The 22,226-nt window shown below is 33.3% G+C and overlaps 2 protein-coding genes across 4 annotated transcripts in view; one reads left to right on the forward strand and one right to left on the reverse strand.

Annotated features, from left to right (window-relative positions):
- Positions 1 to 2,395, reverse strand: part of Snx6 (sorting nexin 6) — a 51,935-nt gene extending 49,540 nt beyond the window's left edge. The window contains exon 1 of the mRNA XM_075358035.1: positions 2,078 to 2,395. Within this exon, the coding sequence (XP_075214150.1) occupies positions 2,078 to 2,083 (6 nt within the window). The 5' untranslated portion in view covers positions 2,084 to 2,395. The remainder of the gene's footprint in view (positions 1 to 2,077) is intronic.
- Positions 2,396 to 8,954: 6,559 nt separating this feature from the next.
- The window catches only part of LOC142319470 (tectonin beta-propeller repeat-containing protein 2), a 104,402-nt gene continuing 91,130 nt past the window's right edge, over positions 8,955 to 22,226 (forward strand). For all 3 annotated transcript variants that reach the window (XM_075356788.1, XM_075356786.1, XM_075356789.1), the window contains exons 1-2: positions 8,955 to 9,550; positions 20,859 to 21,014. In XM_075356788.1, coding sequence (XP_075212903.1) covers positions 9,326 to 9,550; positions 20,859 to 21,014 — 381 coding nt within the window. In that variant the 5' untranslated portion in view covers positions 8,955 to 9,325. The remainder of the gene's footprint in view (positions 9,551 to 20,858; positions 21,015 to 22,226) is intronic.

Consider the following 22,226-nt stretch of genomic DNA (forward strand, 5'->3'; position numbering starts at 1 on the left):
ATTTCATCAGTCAAAGTGAGAAACAAAATAATAATTGTTCAGTTGGATCAATTTATGTAATACATGATTTTATAACTATATTAATTTGTTGTTTCACACTATATACCCCAGTCTTTAATCATTATCACATCCTTGAGTCAAGTAAAATATAAGAAATTACAAGAGGTACTAATCACAACTGATTTCTTTGAAGATAATGATGTTCTCCATATACACCATCCAGTAAACAGACTGAAAGTAACACTTGGACTGAATATATTTGCATTCTGATCGAAAACATGATTATATGAATATAATCAGCTCAATGAAATACAAAATGTATTGGGAAATTATTTTCCTTACCTCTATCTCTAAAAAAAAAAAAATATTTCATTATAGGGACAGAACTTCAAAATTTTTTATTATATCATAGTAAATTTATGTATATTATTACATGTAAATATATTTTATTACATAAATGAAAGCTATAAAAAAATAGAAATCTGTACTTCACTCAGGTTAACAGTAATTTGTACAACCTCTCTTTCTTTTTCTATTTACCGTCTGGAACCACCATAAGGTAATAATTGAGAGGATGAGTGAGGATGATATGTATAAATGAAGTGTACTAGTGTACAGTCTCAGGTCAACCATTTCTGAGAAGTGTGATTAATTGAAACCCAACCACACAAGAACACCTGTATCCACGATCTAGTATTCAAATCCATATAAAAGTAAATGCCTTTATTAGTATTTGAACCTTATTACTCTTAACTTTGAAATCAGCTGATTTACGATGACAAGTTCACCACTAAACAATCTGGTGGATATATTTGTACAACCTAGGATTTTTATACCTTCAAATTACTTTCAACCAACAGAAAAACGAAGTAATACAGCAAACAATAAAAAGTTTACAAATTACTTTCCATTGATCAATCATCACCAAACACTAATGGAAATGTTTTAAAAAAGGAAATAAGAAGAAATATTGAAGCAACACATGCAATAAGTATCTTTCATGTGAGCTTTAGTTTTTATTTAATTAAAAAAAGGTAAGTAAATATTATTTTTAATCCATAATACTTTATGTGGACTGAAGCTAAAGGCAGAGTGAATAATTTATATACATTACTATTAATAAGTAATAAAAAAGTGTTACAAATTGGTTTTGGTCAATCCTTTTCAGAACACCCAAAGGTAGTGGGTGATAAAATTTGTTTAATTTTTATACAATCTTATCATATTAAGAATTGAAAACAGGATTATTTTATCACTGAATTATTGCATAGATTTTAATTGGCCATTTAGTATATGCACACTAGCCTAACAGAAATTCCTTGTTTTTTTATCAAGAAACTACTTCAATCTGCATAAAACATGCTGTTTTACTTATAGAGTACATTTTATCCATACTAAATACAATTAGAAAATAAAAATAATTGGAAAGCTAAGTTATAAAAACACAAAATTCAACTTTAGAAATAAATATGTTTGACAAAGAATGGGAGTCTCCTTTTAATTTTTGGGTAAAGAATTTATAGGATACTGTCTCTTGAAAAAGTATAGAATTGTGTGTTCTAATGCTGAAATAAATACAACTAAATCAGCCAAAATATGAAATGAAAAGTAAGATTTTTGTAGAATTTGTTAATTGTTCAAGGAAAGAAAGAAACTTAAAAGTGCAGAATACTGGGTAGTAATAACAATGATAGAGCAACTATTATAAAAAAAAGTCTACACATAAGATAAGGCAGACTAGCCTACAAATTAAGCACGTATATTATATAGTTTTCTAACGTGAAGTAATAAAACGCTACCTACATTTCGAATTAAAGTGTTTATTTTATAAGTTAAGTTACACTAACAATAGATAAATGAATCATACACTACAGTAACGTAGAAATTTCTAACCATAAATATGGTCAAACTTATTTTCAGGAAGTAAAAATTATATAAGGGTGAAAAAATCCATTAGCCCTCGACACGTAACTCATGTTCGATAACACCACCACTATTACGTTAACTTTAATACTGTAATTAAATTACTACAAACAAAAAATAAATAATTTAAATGTTTTTTAGGAGTTAAACTTACCATCATGTTGAGAAGAAAACCAGTTGAACTACTTTTCAATCGGAAACTAACACAGGTACATTTAATGAACAAGATAAGGAAAATAATTAAATTGTATCTTACTTTGAAATATTTATACCGCAAAGAGTAACAAAAACAGGCACTTCAATAAGCGAATTAAAAGTAACTTTGCCACATTACAAACAAATCATAATTACACATAAAATGTCATTTAATACGACGATAACCAAACGAAACACTAAATTCCAATGATCAGTACACCACCCCCAAAATTGCCCGTTGTATCATCTTCATCGTATCATCTACTTTCAGCTGTTAATTCTTAGACATATTCGTTACCAACTTACTCCTAAATAAAAATTAATTTCTAGTCAACAAGAACTTAATACTGTGACTTTTACACAAGTTTCTCATCGATGAAAATATTATAAAAAAGAAATTAATATATTTATAGATGTTGACCATGTAAATAAATTTGAATAATTGCATTCCGATCAGGTCTTTGTCTATACTTTACCGTTGACTATTAAATAAACTCTAAATAGTTAGGCATGGGATTTTCACACGCTACAAAAATTGTCATTCATCTCAGCCTCAGAAGTAATACATAACGGTGGTTAAAAGAAAACTTTATTGGATATAATTTTAGCTGTTTTTTAATTACCACTATTTATATCTCTATTGCATTTTTCAGAAAAAATGCAGGAGAACTCTGTCAAAGCAGCAACATATGTTAACAATATTTTTTAATTCATAGCCGATGTAAACTACTCCAACTTAGTAAACCATTATCGTTCATAATGGTTTAATAAAGTTAGCTATATTTTGTCAAGAACGGTATGCGGTGATATTAATTTAATTTTGCAACGACAAAATCTAACTTCTATCTGTTTGATATAAGGTTTTTAAAGGAAACCTCAAAACGATTTCAATGACTTCACGACCATTCTTTATTACCGTACTGACAGAAGCTGATGATTTTATTGATTTTTTTTTTAATTAGGCAGAAGTATTTAGAAGGACTTTTTTTATTTAGGCTGAGATTTAGATGGTATCTGTCATTTTAGTAAATCGTCATTATAAGTTTATGTTTGCCTATACTTTTCAAGAAGATGCCTGTGCAGCCGATCTGTAGTTAGTTATCGTTAGTTAATTGTCAGATGGCGCCACTGAAAAGAAAATAAATAAATATTACATATGTTTTCTTTTTAAATACATACATTGTATTGTAATATAATTAAAATAATACAATGATACTGCAATAGTAAAATAAAGTACATTATTTTTTGAGTTAGTAATTTACTGTATAACTTAACAAGAATCTAACCTGTATTTTTGCATTAAATGTGTCTCAATTGATGCGATTTCATTATACGCGGAAATTTTCCGGAACGTAACAACCGCGTAAATTGAAAGTGCACTGTATAATAAATTTATATATACATATATAATAAATAAATCTAAAAGTATAAATATAATCGAACTAAACTCAACCTACGATCGCTTCGCTCGCTAGTTAAGGTTAGCGAGCGAAGCAAGCGTAGATTAAGTTTTTTATTAGATTATATTTATAATTGTATTTTTTTATTATATAAAGTTAGATTCAAATTTTTATTTATTTATTTTCTCCTTTCAATGACTCCATCAACAACTAACTACAACGACAAATGACTAACTACAGATCGGCTGCGGGTATCTTCTTGAAAAGTACCCATTATTACAGGTGAAGCCAACTTATTGCGTAGAATATCAATGTTTCTTTTAGTGTTGATGGATTTATATTAGTGCAGATGGCAAATATTGACTTCATGTTTATAAAGAAAGCTTTGAGTACTCATTCTCTTTGAAACGGGATTTCATCTGACCACTGTAGAACATTAGCATTGTAAACAATCAGTGTATATATTTTAAACATTGTGTTCTGTGTTTAGTTTGTTTTGCTTGTTGTTTTAAAGGCTAAATTGTATCCAACTTTTTAATTCTGAGAGCTATTTTCTCTGATCTTTGTTTTTATAATTAATGTATTTTTTCTTTTGTTATTTTAGTTTTTTGTTAGGTGGTCAATATGTGTGTTGATTTGTGATTTGTTTGTGCTGGGTATTTTGTAGTAACCCACTGGGCTGGCTAGTGGTGAATGTGTCTTCCCAAATCAGCTGATTTAGAAGTCGAGAGTTCCAGTATTCAAGACATAGTAAAGGCAGTTTCTTTTATACCAAATTAAATACTAGATCATGGATACTAGTGTTCTTTGGTTGTTGGGTTTCAATTAACCACACAACTCAGGAATGGTCGAACTGAGACTATACAAGACTACACTCATACATATCCTCTGAAGTAATATCTGAACGGTAATTCCTGGAGGCTAAACAGGAAAAGAAAAGTAAAGGTATTTTGTAGTGTTGAATTCTTCTATATGATCAGGTAACTTGAGTCTGTTGAATAGTCTGCATCATACCTATAAAGCCAGGTACATCATTTAAAGTTGAGTGTTGTGAGTTGGTGTTTCTGGTTTTCTGTTTATTTTGAAAGTGCATTTTTTGTAACATTGAGGACCAGAAAATCTTTTTTTAATGTGTTGGATTCAGCTGTAAAGTTTTTTTGGTGAATTTTGTTTATGTATGTTAATGTCATTATTTTAGCAGTCTGTTTTCATTGTATTCCGATCCCTTTGTATAATAATATATCATCAACTTATCTGTGCTCATGTAATAATTTGTATTGCTAGTTAGATGATTTGTATTGTTTGTAGTAGATGAGTGTGTGTGTATGTATGTGTGTGTGTTCTGTGTCGTAGAAAGATTTCAGCTACCTACTGGAAAGAGTGAAATTCATGGAAGAGATTTGTATGAGTTGCTTCCTTTTTAATACAAAGTAATTTAATTTTGTGTTTAGTATGTAATGCTTTCTGAGATATGTTCTTGGTTGTGTTTTAGTTTGCTTATAAGAATGACAAGTATTTCTGTAACTACTACATATTTCTTATGTTTTGTGAACAGGTTTATTTTATTGAATGATGCTAACACCTAGTTGTAGGATACAAAGATGGTTTTTATTTTGTTTGTGAGGTAGTGTTGTTTTTTGTTCAATTAGTATTTATATGTTTTCTGTTAACCTTTTTCACATATTAATAAAGTTTGTGAGCAGGGGCATTTTGGTTATTCATAGAGAAGTTAGGACTGAGGAATTTGTGTGTTTTTGAAAGGACGAAGGGTCAGGGTTGCAGGGTTTAAGCAGACAGTTTTGCATATTGGAAACAGAAAGTCTGTTTGGTTTGTTAATATCTAACTATAATTTGGTATTTGATGGTTAGATCTTGTATAAGTTATTTTTTGTGAATGTTATCAAGAACCTTATTATTTAATGTTAATAATGATTATTCAGACAGTAAATTTAATCTTGCACTTCAAAAAGCTTTGTACACTGTGTAAGTTATAGGGAATTCAATGTTTTGATGAATTAAACCAACAAAGTACAGCATTTTAAAGGATCTAGCTGTACACGATGAGTGATTATCAGCTCAAAATAATTATTTTCTGTTTATAACAATACAGTTTAAGAATATATTTATTTATACTAAGGAGCATAAGATACAGATTTATTTTTTTGAATATTGAGTAAATTGATTAGTTTGATGCTATTTTCTATAACTGTCTGTTCTGCTCTAATCATTTAACCTTGACATTTATTAAATTTTACATCCTAAATTATTTGTTTTAATAATTTTAATGTCTGCCTCTATAGTTTTTACCTTCCTCAAATTCCTCTATTACCAAATTAACCAAATTTGGATGTCTTCTTAATTTAAGGATCACCAACCTAATTTACCTCCAAAAATTCCGTATTTCTTCATATTGAATCCTACTACCAGCTAATTTTTAATGTCCTTCTATAATTCCATATTTCAAAGGCTGTTCTTTTACTTTCTGTTTTCCCTATTGTCCATGGTTCACTGCTATAAGGTTAGTACTTTATGGCAGACATCTTGACGCTCTTTATGGCATGCCACATAAATTCTTTGAAAAATTTCTTTTTAATTCCTAGTTCTGTATTTGACACAAACAGAATTATTTTTTGAAATAAGTTGTCCTTGCTTGTTTCTTTTAATTCTGGTTTCTGCTGAACTAATAATTTAATTAGAAAATTTGTACTTTTCTATTGGAATAATTACTCTTTGCTCAAATTTTTATTTCAGTTCCTGTATTCTTATTCTATGTGCATATTAAAAAGCAACAGTAACAAACTACATCCATGTTTCACTCCTTCATCTGCCTCTATATTCATGAATCACAGTTGCTTTTCTTTATCTTTTCCTACCAGTGATACCTGGTTCTTGTAAAGATTCTAACATCCTTTAATATCTTAACTGATTTAAAAAAAAAAAAAAACGAAACATTTATTTGACTCTGCATTATAAAATGCTGCCTCAGATCTAAAAATGCTGTAAGATTGCTTTATTCTTAATTCTGCCTCTAAATTAAGTTAGAAAGCCAGAAGAGCCTCCTTTACACCCACGCACTTTTTGAAACAAATTTTAATATATTTGCCACTACATATTTTATTTTATGATTTTTAAATATGTTTTTCAGTACTGGTTAGACTTAGTGCAAAATTGTACTAAAGATCTAATTTCTTTTTCACTTTTTGAAAGATGAATTAAAACTAAACACATTATAACTACACACTCAGAATTATAATGCGGTCTCAGTTCTCAAAATGGATGAAAATAAAAAATGCCATAGTAATCACAGAAGAAGAAGTAGGCTATCATAAAGGAAATAGAACCAAGAAACCATGAATAACTACAGAAATACTAAAGAAATTAGAAGAAAGAAGCCTGTATAAGTATAAGGCAGTGAAAAATGAAAGAACAATGTATTGCAGATGAAATAATAAATTAAGAAGAGAAACACAAAAAGAGTGGAAAAGTGGTTTAATGAAGAATCCAATATAAAGGATCTAGAAAAGAAAAGGACTATGATATGATGTATAGGAAGGTGAAGAATATTATATGGAATAAATGAAAACAGAATGGAAAAATGAGAGAAATTGAGAATAAGGATCGTAAAATGCTACATGGGGAGAATTAAGAGAAAGATGGAAGGAATATGCTTTCAAATGATGAATAAAAAATTAGAGTTGAATAGATGAACTAACTGTAAAATTTTATAACTGTTTAAATGAGGAAGAAGTAGAAGAAATAGTTGAAACTTGTAACAGGATATATTGTACGGGAGAATGGCATGAAGACTTGTTAAAACTGTAATTATACTAATTATAAAGAAAAAAACTGGTTCCAGTAAATGGTCAGAATACAGGACAGCAATATTAATAACCTGTGCTGCAAAAATATTATTATTAATAGTCCTAAACTGGAGGTTGGTAAGAGAAATGGAAGAAATTGCAGGAGACACAATTTGGCTTCCGGTAAGGAAAAGGGACCAGAAATGCTATTGAGGAACTAAGGTTGGTTGGAGAAAGATATTTAGAGAAGAAGAGGAATGAGTTTATGTTTCATAGATTTACAGTAAAATGGCAGTAAATGATGAAGATTCTTAAACAGAAAAAGTAGGATGGAAAAATAGAAGCCTAATTAAAAATTATACATGAGATGAACAGCAACAATGAAAGTAAGTAAGATATAAATGAGTGGGTGGGTCTGAGTCTGGGTCAAGTCATTAGGCAAGGATGCTGCCTTTCACCAGTACAGTGTAACATTTACATTGAAGATGTGATAAAAAATCTATTAAAAGAAAGAGAAGAAGAAGGAATAAATGTAGGAGGATGAAAAATAAGATGGTGATGATATAAAAATTCTTTGAAGCTATGTTTTAGCATACACAGCTTCAAAGATTGTTAACAATGCTGGAGAAAGAAATGAAAGAGTATATAATGAAGATAAATGTAGGAAAAATTAAAGTAAACAGCAGGTTTTAGTACTAAGGACAAGTAAAGGAATAAATAAAAAAATTACAAATATTTGGGGATTAAGGTAACAGAGAATTGGAAGAGCACAATGGATGTAAAGGAAAGGATAGCAATGGCAAAGGAAAGCTTTCAGTAAGAAGAGGAAATTACTGTGTAGTAAAAGCCCGAACTTTTACTATAAATCTGGAGTTAAGCATAGGTTAGGTAAATGCTATGTATATTTTGTCCTGCTGTATGGAAATGAAGCACTGACATGAAGGGGGGGGGGGTTGAGGTATTTTCTAGCCATTGGTTCTAATTAGGAAGAAAGATATTTAGAATTAGATTAATTTTGACCAACAAAGTTTTTAACTTTGACGAATACTACAAAGTGTACACTGAGCCCTAATTCTATGCAATTTTCGTTGAATGCATTTTTTATCATGTTAAATAAAAAAAAAAAAAAAAAAAAAAAAAAATCAGTCTAGGTGACATTAACCTGTGCCTGCGTTGATAAAATGTATTGCATACTGCACAAGGCTTCACAGCCCTTAAAACTTGGGTAACTATTTGAGTAAATGAATGAATTATTGCATGATGAAGTTTATTTATTACAGATTACTATCATACCCTTATTATGATTATATATATATATATATATATATATATATTAATAACAAAAGAATAGCGATTTTCAAAATTGCTTTTCATATTTTTCCGCAGTTGTATTCAAATGGTGCCTTTGGTTTTGAGTTAAAAATTTTATAAGAGAAAAGTTATAAAGAAAATCCTTCGTAGGTCAAAAGATTTTCACGAAAATAGGTTTTTTATATTATTAAAGAGTACTTGCTAATAGAATTTCAAATGTTTTTAATAGAACAGCCTTCAAAATATGAACTACGTAATGAACGATGAGAAAAACCAGCTGATCGGATGACGAACAGCTGTAATTTCTTAGAAGCTATTGTTTTACGTTTGTGTACTGTACACTGTGGTATTAGCAGCGATTGTAAAGAATGGTAGATTTAAAATGTTCAAGAACTGTTGTTTAAAAGGTATAGGGTGTGGTTTATTATCGAAAATATATTAAATGTTCTTTTGACGCGCCCATTGATTAAGCTTTAAAAAACTTTTATTTTTGAGTGAATGCTTTAAAAATAAATGAAAATGCTATAGTTGTTTCCTGTTAGGTTATATTTTTATACCTAAATTCCAGCGTCCGTTGTAAACATATTATGAATGTATTAGTTCATCATTTTTGTATAATTGTAGTGTGAGAATAAAACTGTGAAAATTATATATTGCGATAATTTGATGAATATGATGTCATTTAACATTTAAAAAATGTCAGAACCTCGGAGCGAAGATGATGGGGAATTACGCGAGTGGGCACCTCTGAGCGGATTCTTAAAAGAGGTGCCTTTGCAAGCAAGAAAAGGATTGTTTCTGGAAAATGTGGCATTGACTTGTATTGATTGTGTTCAAGATTATTTGGCTGTAGGAACTAGCATTGGAGTAGTTTATTGGTATAACCGAGAAACTAGCAGCGTAGAACGTCTCCGCCCGGAGGTAATTACTATTTTTTTATTTTGTTCATTTTTAGTCTTAAATTTGATTTGTTAGGGTTTACAAAAAAAAATGTATACATATTTGCACAACGCGCCCCCCCCCACACACCCACATATATATATATATATATGTATAATAAATAAAAAAACAATATTTTTGTAGTATAATTCTGATTCCTTTGTATTGAAATTAAACACGCAAATACAGTTATTATAAGTTTTATAAAGGCTGCAGAAAATGGAGAACAAATGTTGATCATTAGTTACTGGGTAGATCTTAAGTGTCAACCCACCAGGTTGGTCTACTGGTGAAAGCGTCTTCCCAAATCAGCTGATTTGGAAGTCGAGAGTTCCAGCGTTCTAGTAAAAGTCAGATATTCTAGTAAAAGTCCTAGTAAAGTCAGATATTTTTACACGGATTTGAATACTAGATCGTGGATACCGGTGTTCTTTGGTGGTTGGGTTTCAATTAACCACACATCTCAGGAATGGTCGAACTGAGAATGTACATGACTACAATTCATTTACACTCATACATATCATCCTCTGAAGAATTATCTTAACGGTAGTTACCGGATGCTAAACAGGAAAAATAAAAAAGATCTTAAGTGTCACTAATTTTATTTTGTGAAATAATATTGCATATTAGAGTGAGGGATTATAGTGTTCTACAACTATGATACCCCTTGCATTAATTACCCTAAAATATAGCATTGTTCCAGTAGTAATTACTAGTTTAATTTTAAATCCAGTAGTTATTAAAACAATTTTTAACATAATGAAATAGAATTGTGTTCCTCTTTCTTCCATCACCATTTTATGATTGTGATACTGTTAAAAAGTTAATGAATAAACAATTTCTTGGAAAATTAAATTGAAACTTAAATATTAGAAAATAAATTGCTCTACTTAATGCAAGATATTGGAATGACATGCAGTTACAATATCTGTTAATTCTAATATTCTTATTTTGAGTTTTAAAAAACTGTTAGCGAGCTACAGAAAATATTTAAGTTGCTATGTTATGCAAGATGCAATAACAATTACCAATTGAAAAATTATGAATGAGTCTTGTTTGACTTTGCATTTTTGTAGATCATTTAGTCATCAATAGTCATAACAGTATATTGTAATAGAGAATAGAAAAGTTTAATCAGAACAATTCAGAATAGAAAATGTAACTTGTTGGGATATTTTATGAGAGGAGAAGGATTGATAAAATGGTTCTAGAAGGATCAGTAGGAGTAGCCATAAGAAAGGCAAGAAAAGATTAAAAACTGATTGATTATCAAAAAGGAAATCAGCTTTCAAGAACTGAAAACTTTAGCAAGAAATAGAAGGGAGTGGGATATGAGACCACTCACACAGTCACAGGGTAGATTATTAATCTATATGTAATCTATATATATATTGTAATCTAAATGATTATAAGTCAGTCTCTCTGTCAAGCTGTAAGGAATATAATTTTTATTTTTTGGCTTCAGTCATTTGATTGGTTTGATGCAGCTCTTCAAAATTCCCTATCTAGTGCTAGTCATTTCATTTCGGTATACCCCCTACATCCTATATCCCTAACAATTTGTTTTACATATTCCAAAAGTTGCCTGTCTGCACAGTTTTTCCCTTATACCTGTCCATCAATATTAAAGTGACTATTCCCGGATGCCTTAATATGTGGCCTATAAGTCTGTCTCTTTTAACTATATTTTTCCAAATGTTTCTTTCTTCATCAAAAATGCCGTAACACCTCTTCATTTGTCAATCACCTCAAATCATTCAAATCAGATCACCCATCTGATTTGTAACATTCTCCTATAGCACCACACTTCAAAAGCTTCTAATCGTTTCTGCTCAGGTACTCCGATCGTCCAAGTTTCACTTCCATATAAAGCTACACTCCAAACATATCTTCAAAAATGTTTACCCGACGTTTAAATTGTTTTATGTAAATAAACTATAATTCTGACTGAAGGCTTTTACCTGTGCTATTCGGCATTTTATATCGTTCATGCTTTGTCCATCTTTAGTAATTGTACTTCCTAAATAACAAATTCTTCTACCTTCGTAATCTTTTCTCTTCCTATTTTTATATTCAGTGGTCCATCTACATTATTTCTACTACAATTTCATTACTTTTGTTTTGTTCTTGCTTATTTTCAGAGATAGTTCTTGCGTAGAAGTTCATCCATGCTAGTTCATTGTTTTTTCAAAATATTTTTTACTCTCAGCTAGAATTACTATGTTATCAGCAAATTGTAGCATCTTTATCTTTTCATCTTGTACTGTTATTCCAGATCTAAATTGTTGTTTAACATCATTAACTGCTAGTTCTATGTAAAGATTAAAATGTAACAGCGTAAGGGAACATCATTGTGAGACTCCCTTTTTTTATTAAGGCTTCTTTTTTATGTTCTTCAATTATTAGTGTTGCTGTTTGGTTCCTGTAAATGTTAGCAATCGTTCTCCTATCTCTGTATCTGAACCCCAATATTTTTAAAATGCTGAACATTTTATTCCAGTTTACATTATTAATGCCTTTTCTAGGTCTATAAACGCCAAGTATGTTGGTTTGTTTTTCTTTAATCTTCCTTCTACTATTAATCTGAGGCCTAAAATTACTTCCCTTGTCCCTATACTTTTCCTGAAACCAAATTGGTCTTCTCCTAACACTTCTTCCACTCTCCTCTCAGTTTTTCTAAGATTTTTGATGCATGGCTAGTTAAACCAATTGTTCTGTATTCTTCACATTTATCTGCTCCTTTGGTATCATGACTACAACACTCTTTTTGAAGTCTGATGAAACTTCCCCTTTTCCATTAATATTATAGACCAGTTTGTATAATCTATCAATCGCTTCTTCATCTGCACTGCGCATTAATTCTACAGGTATTCCGTCTATTCCAGGAGCCTTTTTGCCATTCAAATCTTTTAATGCTCTCTTAAATTCAGATCTGAGTATTGTTTCTTCCTCTATAACACCATTTTCTAATTCCTCTGTATTAGTTCAATATGTTCCACCCACCTATCGACCTTTCCTTTTGTATTATTAATCGGTGTATCATCTTTGTTTAACACATTATTCGATTTTAATTTATGTACCCCAAAATTTTTCATAACTTTCCTGTATGCTCCGTCTATTTTACCAGTGTTCATTTCTCTTTTCACTTCTGAACACTTTTCTTTAGCTCACTTTTCTTTCGCTAGTTTGCACTTATAGTATTTCTTAATTGTTGATAGATCCTTTTACTTTCTTCATCACTAGCATTCTTATATTTTCTACGTTCATCCATCAGCTGCAATATATCGTCTGAAACCTAAGGTTTTCTACAAGTTCTCTTTATACCGCCTAAGTTCGCTTCTGCTGATTTAAGAATTTCCTTTTTAACATTCTCCAATTCTTCTTTTACATTTTCTACCTTATCTTTTTTGCTCAGACCTCTTGCGATGTCCTTCTCAAAAATCTTCTTTACCTCTTCCTCAAGCCTCTCTAAATTCCACCAATTCATCTTACACTTTTTCTTCAGGTTTTTAAACCCCAATCTACATTTCATTATCACTAAATTATGGTTGCTATCAATGTCTGCTCCAGGGTAAGTTTTGCAGTCGACGAGTTGATTTCTAAATCTTTGCTTAACTATGATATAATCTATCTGATACCTTGCAGTATCACCAGGTTTTTTTGATATGTATATTTTTCTATCACGACTTTTAAACCAGGTATTGGCAATATAATAATAGGAATATAATAATAAAGATGTATATAATAATATAAGTGGATATAATAATAAAGGAGTATAATAACAAAGGAATATAATAATAATAATATATAATTATAATAATGAATTATTGTTTCCTGTTCTGATATCTTTAAGTGTGAATCTTGTTTGCATTAAAATGATTTGTTTTTATAGTGATTATGTATGATTTTATCTTTGGTTTAATTTTCAATCTGCCAGTCCAGCATATTTTAACTTGTGTTTCTGTGTGTGTATTGTTGTATTGATTTTTGTATTTTCTTTATGAATTCTCGTAACTAAACTACATAGATCACTTATGCTGATGAATTAGTATTTCATATGTAATAATTTTTATTATGGTTCAAGACTATTTCTTCAAACTGCAAGTTGAGGTTTGAAGAAGCTGAGTGTGAAGTCTTTGGTGTTTGTCCAGAATGGATGCCTTCCAAAGCAGTTATCCATTGACAAATATGGGATTCAGAGTTGAGTAAGAGCACTCGAACAGAGTGGACATGTTGTTTCTTTGCACCACGTTTTTTACTTAGAGGTCATGGGGAAAATTGGCCGCTCATAAACTGCGAGTTAGTATGGATCGCTGCGATGAGGTTGTGTTGTTCAACCGATATCGGTAGATTAGTTAAGGGTAAAGTATAATGACTCCTACCGTGCTGCTGTGGGAAGCTAATCCAGAGATAATGGCTGGCCACCAGTCAGATAAAGTTCCAAGCGCTTTAAATGGTGGGCAGGTACTAGCTGGCATTCAGTGACCGAGGCGTGACAGGAAATTACTGTCTTTTTAATATAATAACAAGGGGTGCGCCTCCCTGGTTTAGTTTTATTGTATGACAAGTGAGTGGTTGAGACCCGTAAGCAGGTGGTGTATGGCACCTTGCTTAGTTCACTCATGCTATTAGGTAAGCTCACTAGGAGCTATTAGATTATTGGTCGCTAAACTGTTTTTAAGGCACAGTAGCCATTTTTGTACAGACATTTGGTCATATGCTCTAAGGCGACCGAATGTGGTGGTGGTGGGAGAAATGCTAGTTAACCAATGTAAACCACGTTTTTTAGAATTTTTATTGGTTTTCGGTTTGGACTATTGGAACTGTCGGTGAATATATTAGTGCATGTGTTTTAATGAAAATTGTGATTAAAGGATAAGGGACTACTTTTTATAATGTTTTTTCTAAAGTCGACCTTTTTGCCATAAGCATTAAGCACTACATTTGAATGGCTGTTCTGTTTAAAAGATTCAGCAAGCAACCAATTACTGTAAACAAGAAGTTAGGAAATTTTCTTCAATCTCTGTGGTGAGTGCGCTAATTTTTTCTAAGTCCGGAGACAGGAATATAAGGGAGAATGGTTTTTCCTCAATAGATCCCTTCCTGTACTTCCTACCCCCATACCCCTATCCGTCTCAGGTCCTTTCCGACCCCTGACCCCCTTCCAGCCCCCATTTTTTACTTAATTTTTGGGGGATACATTTTTGGACCCCCAAAATGTTTTTTGAAACCCCCATTTTTTGACTCATTTTTGATTTCATACATTTTACCAATCCCCTCCTCAAAAAAATCCCCTTCCCCCTTTTGTTGGAGCCCAAAATACTAGGAATTAAGAGTAGAACACAGAGGTACTACTTACAAAATTTTCAGACCTTCCTATCGGCCGCAATAACCAAAAAAAAAAATTAATGAGGACTCGTCCTCTTCTGTCTCGACCGGCTCGTCAGCATCCAAACCAGCTAGATCTGATAAAGAACGGAAGAGAATAAAAAAATCATCAACGGTGAAGAGGATCCACCATCAGGAAACCTGAAAACCTTGTCCAACAGACTGGGACTTGCCCTGTACATTTTGAGACAGAACCACGGTACTGGACCTCATGATTTTATCAATACGCATGAAAAAGAACTGCAAGCTATCTTTAGCGGTCTACAGGAACTGCTTGACTTAACTGTACCCACTAAACGGACTACACAGGCGACCCAGACTGACGAACCACACACGTTCGATATGCGCAACATCCTAGATGAAAAACTGACTGATGCTGAACTAATCGGGTTAGCAACAAAACGCTGGCCAACAGACCTATCTGGACATTGCAACTGGTGGACAATGCAGGTTTGGCCGAGGGAGATGTCTGCACATTCAGAACTCTTGAACGTCGGCGGGGCTCGGTAAGTGCGGGTGTACAGCCCTCAGACATTAGACAAGGGGATATTATTAAAGAACCGCCATCCAAGAGATGGTAGCTTTTTATTATTAAACAGCTACCATCATGGGCAGGAAGGCTGATAAATTCTCTAAAGGAAAATATAGGATTTTCTATGACCTGGAGGAAGGAGAGGAAAATGAACTATGCGGCATCTTAGGAGCGATCAGGAAGGTGGTGGAGGATTCCCTGTCACCGACTTTTGTTTTACCAGAAGGAAAAATCGGTATGGCTGTAAAATGTATGTTAATGTATACGTTGAGAGGGAGACTTGGTAAAATACAAACGGTGTTTGCCACAAACAACGGCAAAAGCTCAAAGTGGATCTCTTCAGAGCGTCAGATTGACGACACCAGCAGTTTCTGACAGTAGCACGCTAATAGTAACATCCACGGGAGGATCATACACTGACCTTCTTTGTACTTTAAAATAATCTGTTACAAGAGAAGAGGATGGAGAAGTCCTAGCATTACGTAAGGGTGCTGATGAGCAATTATGCATTCGGGTCAAGGGACATACGAATGTGGAGGGTTTAAAAAACGTGTTCAGAGACAGAGCCGCAGATCTACAGATTGATTTAAAAACAAGAGGCAGTCGCAGGACCGTGATCCATCTCAGAGACTTGGACTGCGACACAACTGAGAATGAAATAAGAGATGCGGTGGCTCATGTCATTGTCGATAAGATTAGGATTAGGATAAGTATTACCCACTTACGGATATTACCCGTAATACGCAAAATGCGTCACTTATCACAACATACAGAGCGTTGAGACAGATACACTTATACAGGCGAGAATTTGTATAGGATGGGTACTTTGTAGAGTCCAAATAAGATCCGATAATCACTGTTTTAGGTGCTGGGAGATGTATCACTGCTCTTAATGTAACGGACCTGATCGCAGTGGTCGATGTTATAACTGCGGCGGACAAGGCCATAAGAAAAGAGACTGTCCGGAGCCCCCAAGGTGCCTGAAATGTAATAAGGCTGGCCATCGGACTGACAGCGGGGCCTACAAGAAGACTGACTGATGAAACTGATGCAAGTCAATGCAAACCGTTGCACCTTAGCGCATGACTTGATTTGGAGAACAGCGATTGAGGAAAACATCGACTTTCTAGCGGTTTCGGAATCTAACAAGAGCTGCCTACACTTGGGAGGCTTATAGGCTTATAATGCAGACGCTGCTATTCTGAACGTATGAAGTCGATATGCACAAATAGGTGTCTCTAGACAACGGATTTGTTGCTGTGGAGTTGACTGAACATATACTAATGTCTACATATATCTCCCCCAAGTCGGGGATGACAATATTTTCTGAATTTATAAAAAAAACTAGAAGAATTTATAAGAGGACGTCAGAAACCCATTGTATTAATGGGTGATTTGAATTCTAAATGTCGTGAGCTGGGTGGTAGGATCTCGACAATACGCGGATATGCCGTGGCCAGTATGTTTGCGGCAGTAGGGCTTGTGGTATGCAACAGGGGCTGTGTCCCCACATACATCGGACGGGGTCAAGGCTTGATCATTGATATAACGATGGCAACAGAAAGCATAATTCCAACCATTACTGTCTTGTGCTACAGGAGGAACTTGCTACTGACCACAACGCCATCACATTTTCTGTGGCTTGCACATGGCCTGGATATACCAGAACCCCATGCTGGAAGCCAACGGACTATGAAGCCATAAACGTGGCTGATGAGTTTCGCAAATATTCGAGGAAATACACAAATAATCCCAGAACATCTTTCTCAATACTTGCAAAATGCCTGCAGACGTGCAGGACAGCAGGGTAGATGCCGGGTATACTGGTGGTCCCCGGCAATTGCAGAAATAAGAGCGTCAGTATTCGCATTGAGGAGAAGAATGCAGCGGGACACGTGTAGAACTGGTCGAGTAGATGAGGTAAAGAGAGAAGAATACCCTTCATGCAAGAAAGGCATTAACTGATGCTATCAGAGAAGCTAAGATAAACGCATGGGAGAAGTTCATTGCTGAGCTTGGTGCAGATCCTTGGGTGTGGGGGGGGGGGAGCCTACAAGTCTGTGATGGACCGATTTGGTAAACATATCCCCTTTCTTCCTGGTTAAGTGGTGATTGTGAATGTGAAACAATTATTTCCAGTCGTAGAGATCGAATGGAGGGAGATTCCGGTAGTGCATAACAATAGGTTCACTTTTGATGAGCTTAGATCTGCGGTAACAACCTTACATCCCAATAAGTGTCCAGGGCCTGACTTGGTTCCAGGCAAAATTAAGGAAATAGTGTACAGACACCCATGGACAGTATTAGACGCATTCAACGTGGCACTAGAAAAGACATGCTTCCCAGACTGTTGGAAGGACACAAGATTAGTCTTGATTCCAAAAACCAAAGACCAAAATCCAGGAGAAACTACATACAGACACATATGTCTGTTAAATACCACTTGGAAATTATTCGAACGAATGATTGTCACCACTCTGGGCTGAACTGGAAACGAGACGCGGATTGTCTCACAAACATTTCGGTCTTGGGAAACGAAGATCCACGGTTGACGCGCTCTGCAATACGTGATTAACTGGGCCAGAGAAAGAGCGGGTGGTTCTCGGCGTCGACGGAGAATACCATTGGTTGTTCTCGTAGACGTCAAAAATGCTTTCGGAAGCCTCCACTAGCCGGTTATCAATCAGGCCTTGTTTGAAAAAACCTTTAGTCCATATCTCAGAAGTATTATAAATTGTTACCTTCATCAGAGAACGATGCACATCAGTACTGAAGAGGGAGACATCCCAGTTGAAGTATTTGGAGGAGTTCCGCAGGGGTCGGTCCTTGGACCACTCCTGTGGAACTTTGCTTTCGATGGTGTGTTACGTATCGAGTTCGATGGAGATGTGGAACTCCACGTCTGTCGTCACGCTATGTCGTCCGCATAGTGGCCTATGCGGATGACATAGCTTTACTGGTTTCAGGGTTTTCTGAACAAGAAGTGGAGGAGTACGTAAATGCTGCGATCATCAAAATACAGGCATGGCTGTCAGACAAAGGGTTGATGTTAGCGCCCACTAAAACTGCAGCGACAGCATTAACTGGCCGTCGTAGGCTCCGAAAAATAATCGTCTGAATAGGTGATACGGACATCTGCGCAACCGACACGGTCAAATACTTAGGCGTATGGTTGCATAAAAACCGATTACATACTGTACACTTGAACAAGGTGACCAAATGTGCAGAAACTGCCATCAGGAAATTAAAAAGACTTATAAGTAATCACTGGGGACCCAGGCCCTCTAAGAGAAAACTGATACTGTCTGTAGCTATGTCAGTAATATACTATGCTCTTCCGGCTAAGGCGGAGGCTTTTGATAAAAAACGAAACCTTCAACAGGTCTCATCTTTACAGCGTAGGATGAATATAAGCATAATATTGGCTTACAAAACTGTTTCACAGAATGCAGTCGAGGTGATTGCACGAGTTCCTCCTGTACATCTTCGCGTCCTGATGTTGAAAAGGATACGACATGGTGTGCCACGCAAAGAAGCCCAAAATCAGATGTTGGAAGAATGACATACATACTGGCAAGCCTCAAATACCAGTTGTTGGACAAGAAGAATGATTCCACAAATTGACTGGTGGGTCTCCAGAAATCATGGGGAGGTGGTGGGCTTCCATCTCTCTCAGTTGTTGATTGGGCATGGAGGGTTTGGGGCTTACCTCTACTGCTTTTGCAGAAGGCCTGAACCAGTTTGCCAATACTGTGAAGAAATAGATACCGTGAAACACATGATATACTTGTGTCACCGGTGGATGAACTGAGGCACATATTGGCCATCAAGGACTTACACCAGATAGTGCCATACAATACATGTTACAGGAACATCGTGAATGGAACGCTGTAGCAACTTTAGTCACGAATATTATGAAGACTAAGGAACGAGATACTGTTGAGTGATACGGGGTAACCTGGAGGTAGGGTCTTACAGGGGCAGCTCTGCTCATGAGAGGGTGGTTTGCTGAGGTGAACCACTCTTGATGACTGACCAGGGAATCCCTGAGTTCATGGGTAATAAAAAAAAGACAGACCCAGCTGGATCTCTCTAGGGAGGGGGGACGGTTAGAGGCAGGCATATAAAAGACCCAGTCCCAGCCTACTGGGTGAATGACCCCCACGAAGAATGGCATAGCCGGGTCCCGCGAGGTCTTGGTAGGTTAGAGGCAAAGGCAACTTCTGAGGGTATGCATTTTCATTCTAAAAATGAAAATGTATTGCGTAGATCTGAAAGAACAAGAAAACCTCCAAAGAGATTTGATGATTATTATATTTATAATACAAATATTTATGCTAATTATTGTAGAGCTGATACTCCCAATACATTTGAGGAGGTGATGGATAGTAATGAAAAAGATTTCTGGATGAAAGCAATGGATAGAGAAATTCAAAGATTAAAGAAAAACAAAACTTGGAAATTAGTTTAGAATGTAAATAATAATAAGAAAGTTTTGGATGTAAAGTGGGTATATACTAGAAAATCAGATAATAGTTATAAAGCTAGATTAATAATAAGGGATTTTCAACAAAAATAACAAATTGATTATATATATATATATATATCATCAATTAATATTAATTAATAAATTATGTTATTTATTTATAAATAAATATATTTATATATATATATATATTATTCACCATTTGCAAAAACCCAAACTTTGAAAATTTTATTGTCATATTGTTGTCAAATGAATTTAAAAATTGAGCAAATGGATGTAGAAACTTCATTTTTAAGTGGAAGAGTAAATTCAGAAGTGTATATAAAACAAACAAGACGTTATGAAGATAAAACTATTAGAGTTTGTAAATTAATAAAAGCATTATATGGATTAAAATTATATGGATTATGATTCTAACTGCTGTAGAGCATGGATGTGCCTAACACAACAATGTTTATTTCCTGTTATTATTAGTATTAATAAATTTTTAATTCTATATTTATTATTAATCTCTATTTATTCATTGGCTGAAACCCAGATCTCAAAAGTGATTGTAGTTTTTAAAATGTCTCTACAACTTAAGTTTTGATATTGAAAGTTCATGGACTTCTTCCAGGTTTATCTGTTTTGGATTAGTTGGTTTGTTTAAATTTTATATAATTGTATTGAGTCTGCATATGCTGTGTATATAAAAGGATTGAAGAGTCATTGACCCTTTTGTTTATACACAAAATCTGTTATAAGTTGGAAACTTGTGCTCCATTCACCTTAAAGAACCTCTAAGAAACTTTTTCTGCGTATTTTATATCTCTTAGATAGTCTAGTCTTTATTTTTACAGAATTATTTCATGGATTCTCTGATTTATTTTGTCTGTTAATTTCAGAAGGGAAATGTGAGCATAACATGCGTAAAAGTTGTATCAAGTGTTGATTATATGGTTGCAGCTGGTGATAAGACAGGTACAGTGACCGTCTTTAAAGTACCAAAGCCTACACCTGAGTGGTTGCCAGAAGTTTATAAACAGAATGTAAACAGACAGGTTGGTATAATTTTTTTTAGAATACATCATATTTATTTCTTTCATTGCTGGGTAAAACATTTTTATTGTTCTAAACAATTATTTCTTAAAGTATGCATCCATATAGCATGAAGGTATTAGTTTTGTATACCCTCTTCACTGGACCTATAAATTATCACTTTTAAATTTATTAAAAAATTATATAAATATAATTTTATATATTAAATAATACATTATTATTATTATTATTATTATTATTATTATATAATATAATATAATATAATATAATATAATTAATTATATAATATATTTATATATTATATAAATGTATATAAAATTATTTAAAATTAATTTTAGATTTGCACTTCATCTGTCTTCCCTGCACTTCAAACAAAAAACATGTGAAGAGTACCTCTAGCACATGGATATTATTATATCTCAATTCAGATGTATTAATCTCCACACACACTAGCAAATACACTTTTACTATTTAGAAACATTTAAAAAAGAGAAACTTATATTTAAACGAATCACAATTTTTAAAAATAATCAACCTTCATCAATTGATAATTAGGGGAAAAAAGTGTATGTATGTATGCGCACACATGTGTATTAAATGTGATACATAGAGAAAATGAAGATTGATTAGAGTACAAATTGAAGTCTTCCGTTTCAAAAGTGTAATCTCATAAAAATACAGAATTTATATGGCATTCACCAAAATGAATTTGATTTTAGAAGAAAGTGTAAAGGATAAAAAGAAAAAAGGAAGGCAGAGATTTTAGAATATATGAATGAGGATGTAGGATGTAGAACATTTTTGAGGTTAAGAGATCGGTTCATAATAGAAAGTAGTGGAGAAATGTGTCAAACCAGTCAAATGTAAGAAGAAAAAAATTACCAAGGGACATTTGCCAGGAAAGTTTAACATTCTAGTTACTGATAGTTTCTAAAACAAGAATCTTAATGTATTTGATCGCAAGTGATATTTAATTGTATCATTTATGATTAAGAGAGGGAACAAAATTATGCTCAGAGGAAAAATTTAATTTGGACAAGTGTTATAAATCAAGTGTAAATTTGTTTTTTTTTTTTATAAATTGTTTGGTATAATTAATTCAATAATGAAAATAAAATTATCCATAATTTAAATGGAAATTGTACCTACATTTATAGAATAATATAAATCCAGGAAACCTGGATTTATTTAGGTTATCTAATATTGTAGTAACC

This window comes from Lycorma delicatula, chromosome 2 (genome assembly GCF_047948215.1).
Source record: "Lycorma delicatula isolate Av1 chromosome 2, ASM4794821v1, whole genome shotgun sequence".
NCBI classification, from domain to species: Eukaryota; Metazoa; Arthropoda; class Insecta; order Hemiptera; family Fulgoridae; genus Lycorma; species Lycorma delicatula.